This window comes from Procambarus clarkii, chromosome 2 (genome assembly GCF_040958095.1).
Source record: "Procambarus clarkii isolate CNS0578487 chromosome 2, FALCON_Pclarkii_2.0, whole genome shotgun sequence".
NCBI classification, from domain to species: Eukaryota; Metazoa; Arthropoda; class Malacostraca; order Decapoda; family Cambaridae; genus Procambarus; species Procambarus clarkii.
The window spans coordinates 11,045,455-11,055,827 of record NC_091151.1 but is presented as its reverse complement, the minus strand read 5'-3'; the positions used below and the strand labels follow the sequence as shown (position 1 = coordinate 11,055,827).

The following is a 10,373-nucleotide window of genomic DNA, read 5'->3' as shown; positions in this document are numbered from 1 at the left end:
ATGAGAGGTGGGGGAGCTAATGAATTAATCCTCTCGGTTCAATAGGTGGGAAGTAGTGAACAGTGTATGATGAAGAGAGTATATATGAATAAATTATGTTATAATGTTATAAAGTATGATGTTATTACAGAGTGTATTGCTGTGCTCAAGAGAAAATTTACACCACCATGGGAGGATTGTAATGTAGATGTAGTAATTACTCCCTTGCATAAGAAAAAAAGTATGTATGAAATAGGAGAGCTGAGGGCAACATATGATTGTATAATTAGAAAACTGCCTACGGAAAACACTCTACATGTATATTGTGATGGGTCAGTAGCTAGGGATGGGAAGGCAGGATGTGGAGTCTTGATCAGGGAGTACACTGACATCGGCACTGTAGATACTGTTATTGGACGCCGCTTAACTGACATGTCTCTTCAACGAAGGCTGAACTCCAAGGAGTATTAGCAGGATTACAGGAAGTAGTCAAATGTGGTAAAAATGCTTGCTTCTTTATTGACAGCAGAGGAGCGTTAGAGTCTTTAAATAGCAGACGCCCAGTATATCAGAATATTGTGATAGAGTGTAGAGAGAATGTTAAGAGACTAGAAAAAACTGGGTATAAAGTAAGATTCATGTGGATCCCTTCACATGTGGGAATACTGTTGAATGAGGTAGTTGATGACATAGCGAAGAGAGCCACTGAAAAACACTTGTTGATGTTGTATGTCAGTTAACCTTGAAACAAATAAAACAAGACTCAAGGTGATTCAGGAGGGTGAAGAAATGATAAAGAGAATGGAAATGGTGGACAGTAGTAACACACTTAAGAATTATTCAATAATAAATACAAATTCGTCCTTCACTTATGGTAAAGGAAAGTCTACTTGGAAGGATTCAATTTACATGAGATTACGATTAGGATATAAATATATCTGGCAATACGGTGTTGATGTCAGTGAAAAAAGATAAGGAGTGTAAATTATGTAGTATGCCGTACGCCCACACCTTAGAACATTATGTATTAGAGTGTCACCTTATTGAAAAATATAGAAATAAGGAAATAAATAGTGTACCACATCAAATTGTTTGGATGTGTGATAATGGTATAATAGACAGTATACTTAGGAGCTACAAGAATTTTGCCCCAAGAATGTAACAATCATATGCTGTACTTGCTGTATGCAATGTTAAATGGGATTCTTGTACTGTTATATGTCTATTTGTACTCACTGAATTTGTGCGCCCCTTGAGGGACTTGAAGTAGAGGGGGGTAGAAATAGCCTAAGCTACTCTATCCCTTTGAGATGTATTTATTGCTTATCTCAATAAAGATACTTGAACTTGAACTTGGTATAAATTGTATAAGTTTATATTTAGAAAGACTTGGATAAATACTGGTTCGGTAACAGCTAGGTTGTTGATTTATGGAAACAATTACCGCGAAATGTAGTGGAGGTTGGATCCCTCGATTGTTTCAAGCGTGGGTTGGACATGTATATGAGTGGGATTGGGTGGTTATAAATAGGAGCTGCCTCGTATGGGCCAATAGGCCTTCTGCAGTTACCTTGTTCTTATTTTCTTATGTTTGTTTCAAGCGAAGGTTAAATATAAATATATAACAATGAGATTCGGTGTATATAAATAGAAGCTGCCTCGTATGGGCCAATAGTCTTTCTGCAGTTACTTTCATTCTTATGTTCTTATAATCTTTCCTCTCTCATTTTTTGTCTTTCTCATCTTTCTTACACTCATCCAACCCACACCTCCTTATTTCTTGTTGCTCTTACCTTTTACCTCCTGTACTGAGCTACATTGACACTCCGTTCTGAGTAGATAAATCTATAACAACAACAACTTTCACCCCCTCTTACCAGCTCCTCATCTCACTCTTGCCTTATATATGCTTGCCCCTCTACGCACTTATGACAATTGACTTGAAAACGGTTCTGGACGGATTGAAACTTCGCCATCTCATCTTCTAGTTTGGTCAAGATTAAATAATTCCTGGACTTACGGGAACACTGCTTTCATATGAACTTGGAGATGACAACTAAAATAATGATTCGTACTGGTGATAAGCCCCACAAGTGTCCCAGGTGCCCAGCAAAATTCAAGGATCTTAGCACTTTGACATGGCACATGTTTGTACATTCTAAAAATAATCCAAACAAGTGTCCCAAGTGCGAGAAGAAATTCAAGAAACCTATAGGTTTAAGACACCATCTGTTAATACATTCGGATGATAGGCCTCACGAGTGTCCTAAGTGTGAAAGAAAATTTAAAAACGATGGAACTTTGAGACATCACATGTTAGTACATTCAGAAGATAGGCCTCACGAGTGTCCTGAGTGTGGGAAAAGGTTCAAGGACCCTAGAATTTTGAAAAATCACCTGTTAGTACATTCAGAAGATAGGCCTCACGAGTGTCCGGAGTGTGAGAAAAGGTTCAAGTCCTCTGGAACGTTGAAACGACACCTGTTGGTACATTCTGATAAGCTTCACCAGTGTCCTAAGTGTGCAAGACAATTAAAAAACCATCACAATATGAAACGGCACATGTTACTACATATGAACGATGAACCTCATAAGTGTCCTGATTGTGGCAAAAGTTACAGTTTTTGTGGAAATATGAAGAAACGTGTAAAAGTGAATACAGGTGATACGTCTCACAAGTGTGAGAAAAGTCAACTTACAAATATGAAGAGGCAGGAAGAGGTGCACTCTGATGATAGAGTTAATCGGTGCCCCAGCGAGCAACACGAAGCAGAAGAGGCATCAGTTCCACAAAATATGTTAGTGAAGTTTGAGAATGAATCTGATGAGTTTTCTAGAAGCAACAAGTGTAATGGAGTGGATGTTCATTGAATGTTTTGGGATCATCTTATGTGTCAATAAACATATTACCTAAAATACATATATACAAGTAAAGTCATATATACAAGTTATAGATCAATGTGTTTTTATTACTGCATTTTCACTACAACTTTGAATTGGGTGTACCTCAATTTTATACCATATCAATCTCCAACAAGTCTTTACTGTACTGTAAAGAACTTGTTACCCAAGGGAATGATTCTGTGATCACTTCATTTTCTAGTGTGTGGTCTCGTCATCATACTGGCTTAACAGAACTGGGAATAATGAGATGGCTTAGAGCCTTAGGGCTCTAAGCCCCCTCTGGGACCTCTGTTGTTTATAATATATATCAATGATTTATATTCACGTTTGAGTAGCAACATTTGCAAATTTGCCGATGATACAAAAATCGGCAGGGAAATTAACACGGAAGACTCACTATCACTTCAAGTTGATCTAAATAGGGTTTTGAAATGGTCAAAGGATTGGCAGATGCAGTTTAATGCTGATAAATGTAAAGTTTTGAGGCTTGGTAATGCGTTACAAGATACGAGCTAGATGGTGTTGAGATTGCGAAGTCTGGGAGTTATGATAAGTAAGAATTTAAAACAAAAGGATCAATGCATGAATGTTGCAATACAATGCCGTAATAAGGCAAATAGGACATCACTGCTTGCTCTGTGATGGCAATCACCCCGCAATTTCCTACCGCTGCCCCCGCAGACAGGAAATCATCAAGGCCCAGGTTGAAGCCAAAAGAAACAACTCGTCTACTTCCTCGACCAGAGCCCCAAGCCTTCAACCCACCACCTTAGCTCTCACTAGTCGACCAGAAGACTTTCCGGTCTTACCAATTACCTTCTCATTGTGGACCCAAGGTCCCACAGACTCCTTCACAGCCCCCTGCAAGGATAATGCAGGCATTATCCTTGGTCTTCTTAAACAAGCGGAAAGGCTTGCAGGACCAGACAACCAGCGCTTTGTCAGTGAACTAAACGCATTATACATAGACAATGGCCTGGCCCCCATCATAGCCACTAGCGCAAATCTCACTGCCTCCTCTCCGGAGACTACCACCAGGACGACCAGGTGGTCAACTTCAACACCGACTCCTGAACCGCCCATGACCCGGGCGACACTCACCAGACCACTCCACAAGTGATCATTTGAATTCCATCATGGAATTCCAATTGACTTATAATCGATCCAGCAATGCTGCTCAGTGTAGGAAAAGATCATCGATAATAGATACTAGTTCCGAAAGTGACGGCGAGTGGCATCACGTGAATAAGGCTAACAGGACAAGCCACTCCATGATGACCCATCGCCCATTAATCTCTCCAGCTTCTCCAGCTCTCCCAGCGCCTCAGACTAGATCTATGCTTCCAGTCTTCAAAGTGCAGCACACAGAAGGTAAGTCTTCCTACGCTACTGTAGTGGACCTGGAAAAAGAGTACCCCCAGCTCCAGGTCAGAGCAAAACCTAATCTCAAAGGAGAATACATTCTGAGGCCTAAAGACGAGTCGGCCGCTACGATTCTAAAAAATTACGCAAAATGTGAGGAACTGAAACCAGAGGATAAAATAAGTAAAATCATTGTCCTCCACTATCCCTTGCATATGGCCCTTGGCCATCTCGAAAAGCTGAACTATGTGGTGTCAGCAGAGAGATGCCAAGTACGAACCACAAAACAGGAAACTCGACAAGTCCTTCTCACAGTAAAAGGACGGATCCCAGAGAAACTTGACCTTGGAATCTGGGGTGTGTTCCAACACAGGCCTTACACCCCAGAACTCCTAAGATGCTTTAGATGTCAGAGATTTGAGCATCACAAAGATGGCTGCCAACACCCAGTGAGGTGCGGAGTCTGCAGCCAGCCCCATGATACAAAAACATGTATTGATAAATTCAAGGCAAACCACCCTGTTCAGGCAAAATGCCCAAATTGTTCCAAGGCACATCATGCCTGGAACTTGAAATGCTCAAAAGGCTTCAAACGAACCCCACCACGCCTACAGCGGAGCCGAAACCCCCACCAAAACGAATACCAGCTCCCATGCCCACTAAATCCGCGTGGGGTCTACCCATTCAGGAAGAGGGGGCACATGGCCCTTCACCATCGGCCATGGTGAAGGGTGAGAAGACAGTACAGGACAAAAAGAAAGATGGAGGACACAAGAATCATGTTCAAAGCAGTCGGCCTCCCATTTCATCCAGCAAGCACACTGGGGCCAATAGGAGTAGCAATTCCAGTGCCAAAGTTACCACCGAGAAGTGTCTAAAAGCCACTAGGCCCCTAACCTGCACAACATTAAATAGTGCTCCCACTGAACTGGACGCTCTCTGGCCAATGCTCAAAACTTTGAACATAAGAACATAAGAACAAAGGTAACTGCAGAAGGCCTATTGGCCCATACGAGGCAGCTCCTATTCTATAACCACCCAATCCCACTCATATACTTGTCCAACCCGTGCTTGAAACAATCGAGGGACCCCACCTCCACAATGTTACGCGGCAATTTGTTCCACAAATCAACAACCCTGTTACTGAACCAGTATTTACCCAAGTCTTTCCTAAATCTAAACTTATCCAATTTATATCCATTGTTTCGTGTTCTGTCCTGTGTTGATACTTTTAATACCCTATTAATATCCCCCCGGTTATGTCCATTCATCCACTTGTAAACCTCTATCATGTCACCCCTAACTCTTCGCCTTTCCAGTGAATGCAACTTAAGCTTTGTTAATCTTTCTTCATATGAAAGATTTCTAATTTGGGGAATTAACTTAGTCATCCTACGCTGGACACGTTCAAGTGAATTTATATCCATTCTATAATATGGCGACCAAAACTGAACTGCATAATCTAAATGGGGCCTAACTAGAGCAAGATATAGCTTGAGAACCACACCAGGTGTCTTGTTACTAACGCTGCGATTAATAAATCCAAGTGTCCGATTTGCCTTATTACGAACATTTATGCATTGATCCTTTTGTTTTAAATTCTTACTAATCATAACTCCCAGATCCCTTTCGCAATCCGACTTCGCAATCACAACACCATCTAGCTCGTATCTTGTAACTCTATCATCATTACCTAACCTCAGAACTTTACATTTATCAGCATTAAACTGCATCTGCCAATCCTTTGACCATTTCAAAACCCTATCTAGATCAACTTGAAGTGATAGTGAGTCCTCCTCCGAATTAATTTCCCTACCGATTTTCGTATCATCGGCAAATTTGCAAATGTTGCTACTCAAACCTGAATCTAAATCATTTATATATATTATAAACAACAGAGGTCCCAGGACAGAGCCTTGAGGCACTCCACTTACAACATTTTCCCACTCTGACTTGATTCCATTTATACTAACTCTCTGTTTCCTTTGGTATAGCCATGCCCTAATCCAGCTTAATATAGCACCCCCAATACCATGAGACTCTATTTTTTTAATCAGTCTTTCATGTGGCACTGTATCAAAAGCTTTGCTAAAGTCAAGGTATACAACATCGCAATCCTTACCACTATCAACTGCCTCAACAATGCTAGAATAAAAAGATAACAAATTTGTTAAACATGAACGGCCATTTACATGGCCGTTTACATGTTACTTTGGTCACTGAGCTGATCGAAAGTCTGCTGTCTTCACATGGAATCAAGCAAACCACAGAGACTCGGAAGACAATTGAGCACAAGCTCAAAAAATTCGAAGATGTAATATCCACACCGTCAAGAAAGCAGGGCAGGAGACACCCCCATAAAAAGCAGATGAGTCCAGCTTTCCGACGAGTCCAGCTCGTCGGAAAGTGACATTGATGAGTCAATTTCAGGTCCACTAAGAACCTATACACCAATTGCAACTTCCATGGCGTGTTCATCAGACTCCATGAATACCACGGAATTATCAGCAAATTCCAAGAACCTAGAATTCTAAAGATCCTGCAATGGAATGCGCAAGGACTGCGCACTAAATTGCAACACTTGCAATGCATAGCAGCAACCAAGGGCATAGACATCCTGATAATACAGGAGAGCTTGCTTCGAGCCGGACTAGAACCTAAAATCTCAGGCTATCGAGGCTTCTTCCTTCCATGGATCAATGGGCAATCCAGGGGATGTGCAATCTATGTAAAATGTGACCTGATCTCCAAATCCATGACCAGCCCACCCAATTGTGGAGCAGGGACAGAGGTAATGGGAGTCACCATTGAGCTAAGATACAACAAACTTGAAGTGTTCAATGTGTACAGGTCTCCACAAGCCGAAATGGATCTCTCTGTGTTATTTGGACACGCGACAACAACAAACAATCATTTGTGGAGATTTTAATGCCCATCTTCGATTGGCACTGGGCTCGAACAAAACAAATGAAGCCGGCATACACATTACACATCTACTGGACCAGCTTCCAGAAATACAAATCCTAAACAAGAATGAACCTACCCACATCCAAGGAGGCAGATTAGACCTAACCTTCGTTTCAGCCTCCCTAAGAGATGCAGCAACATGGTCAGTTGAGCCCACACTGACAAGCGACCACTATGGGGTCCAAATTGATCTTCAGTTAGACCTACCCACCCCACCTCCGCCTCCATCTGAAGCCTGGAACTTTGCTTTAGCAAACTGGGACCGATTTCAAAACCTCATTTCAGAGTGGCAAAGAAACTATGATCTACCCGAAGACATTAATCAGGCAGAACAAGAATTTGTCAAAGCGATTCAAAGTGCAGCCAACCACTCAATCCCACTGAAAAAAACAGTCCACCGGACACCATAAAGATCATTGGTACTATTGCGAACGTGTCAAAGAACTCAACCATAGACTCAATAGAACAAGAAAGCTATACAAAAAGCAGCCAAGTGACCGCAACAAAGGATCTTACTTTGTGAGGTCAAGTAACATGTACATCGAGAGACCAGACAAATAAAAGAACAAAAGTGGCTGGAATGGTGTTCACACCTGAATGAACACACCTCTCTCGGAGAGATGTGGCAGCAAATTCACCGGGCCAAAGGGAATAAAACACCTAAAGCTCCACACCCCAAGGATCCTCAACAGGAAGCCGAAGTACTGGCAACCAGGTTTGCAGAGAGAGCAGCCAGCAATCAACTTCCACCAGATGTATTAGCAGTACAGACCGGACTAGAGGAAGAAAGGTGGCACAGAATCCTTACAGCATGTGAAGAAGTCTCTGACACTAATGCCCCTTTCACACTGGATGAGCTCAATCGGGCTAAGAAAAACTCCAAGGATACATCCCCTGGAGCCGACAAAATAACCTATAAAATTATTAGAAACCTTGGCCCAGAGGGAGACGCTGCATACCTAAGGTTAATTAATTTAGCCTGGACTTCTCAAACTAGACCTTCTGCTTGGAATAGAGCAGACAAAATGCCTAAACTGCACCATGATATGTATGCCTATAGAAGAGGGGTTGGCACAGTGGAATGTATTACAACTCTGTTAGCCCACTTGAATGACAGACCAGGAATGCTGATATTCCTGGACCTCGAAAAAGCCTTTGAACTGGCTAGCGCCCCAGCTATTCTCTGCTGCCTCATTGACAAAGAGGTCAGAGGCAACCTGCTCTCCTGGACCAAAAACTGTCTCATAAACAGAGAAGCAAGAGTAAAACTTCATGGCACAGTCTCTGAGTACAAAATACATGAAAATGGTACACCGCAAGGAGGTATTCTCAGCCCTCTTCTCTTCAACTGTTTAATGGAAAGAATAATGAGGTTGAAACTCCCACATCACTGCAGGCTGCTAAACTACGCGGACGAATTTGTCATCATCATAAAAGGAAGGGATGCGGCGCGCCTTGCACCCAAATGCTTAGACTGCATCAGTAAAAAAGCAAAACAACCGAAAGAGTTTGGGATCAAACTCAACCCCTCAAAGTCAAAGGCCATGCCCATAAAAATAGCGAAGCCCAACATCCAACTGACAGTACAGGGTCAACCAATAGAATGGGTCGACACCTATCAGTATCTAGGAATCATCCTGGAATCATCTAGGAATCACACACATGAATTCTAATGCTGAGGTCACTTACTTGAGAGAGCGAACTGCGGCCCAGACGGCAATCCTCAGGTCGCTAACCCCCCTTTCTGGAGGAGCCAATCTGCAAGTCCTTCGCACATACTATGTACAGGCAGTCAGATCAATGATCGATTATGCCGCACCTGCAATCACAAATCTATCACACCAACAGCGGAAAAAGCTTGAAGTTGCCCAAAACAATGCTATGAGAGCTGCACTGGGAGACCCCATGTGGACCAGGCTTGAAACTCTTAGACTGGAGACGGGTTTGCCCTCTCTACAAGAAAGAATATCACAAAGGACAGCTACAATTATCAGTAAGATAATTATTTCTTCTGATCCAATCCCAGTACGGCAGGCTTTGGTGGTTGGACTAGGCCAAAACAATGGAAACTCTTGGGTTGCAAGAGCAGGAAAAATCCTAAACAGACTACATTTAAAAAACATGATTCTTGATAGAGAGGGTGATCATCCACACCCAAATTACACTCCTTCCGCGCCGTGGGAAGAGCCTACTTTCAAAATAGTAATAGAAAGTCTCCCAATGAAAAAGGCTGCCTATGATCCGACAATCCTAAGGCGCATAATAGAAGAGCAAATGTATAGCATAGCAGTAGCAGGAGCCACCCACATCTTCACAGACGGATCGGTGGACACAGAATATGAGAGTGCTGGCGCTGCTCTTTGCACGACCAGCGTACAGGCATATTGGAGACTGGGAGGACTAGTATCATCAACCCAAACTGAGCTGTTTGCCATACAATAGGCATTTGCATATGTGATTGCACAAAACACTCAAAATGCAATCATACACACAGACTCAAAAGCTGCACTTCAAATACTAGGACAAAAACAGTGGAAAGATAATGTGGAAATAATTACCACCATTTTGTATCTTGGAGCAGTCGCTAAAGGCAAAGGACTCAACATAACTTTAAACTGGATCCCATCCCATATTGGAATCCCATTAAATGAAAAAGCTTATGAAATTGCTAAATTGGCAACTCGTCATCCAGTGATACATAAAACAATTCAACCCAGCCTAGAGAACATAAAAAACATCACCACCAAAAAACTCACATCTCAACAAAGCCGATCTGCACCAGTGAATAGCTGAAGGTTCGCCATCTGCAACATGGTATCTTCAGGCAACCAAATTAGAAAGGTTAAATATCCCAAAAGGAATCCACAGGGAAATAGCAGTTAGGTTATATAGACTACGTCTAGGTTACAGATGCAACTGGGAGATTGGTGAATCCCGACAGAGAGAGTGCATCTTCTGCCAAACTGTCACTGAAAAGCCATTACTTCACTATCTTCTGGAATGTGAAGCAACCAATGACCTTAGAAGAGCTTTAAGAGTTCCTGAATCATGCAGTGGCCATCCTGAAGCCATCAACACAGCCACTCTCCTGGTCAACAAAGGTGTCCAGCAGCTGGACACCCTCATAAAGACTGTGAAGCAGTATCCTCCCCCGAGATAAC

The 10,373-nt window shown here is 42.4% G+C and overlaps 1 protein-coding gene across 1 annotated transcript; it reads left to right on the top strand.

The window, feature by feature from the left end:
- Positions 1-2,028: 2,028 nt before the first annotated feature.
- Positions 2,029-2,850, top strand: LOC138367354 (zinc finger protein 626-like). Its single transcript, XM_069328826.1, has one exon. It carries the CDS (start codon positions 2,029-2,031, stop codon positions 2,848-2,850), a length of 822 nt encoding a protein of 273 aa, XP_069184927.1.
- The last annotated feature ends 7,523 nt before the right edge of the window (positions 2,851-10,373 follow it).

Bases quoted from the DNA above. Each gene is read 5' to 3' on its own strand.
- LOC138367354 (XM_069328826.1), top strand. From the start codon at position 2,029: ATGACAACTAAAATAATGATTCGTACTGGTGATAAGCCCCACAAGTGT.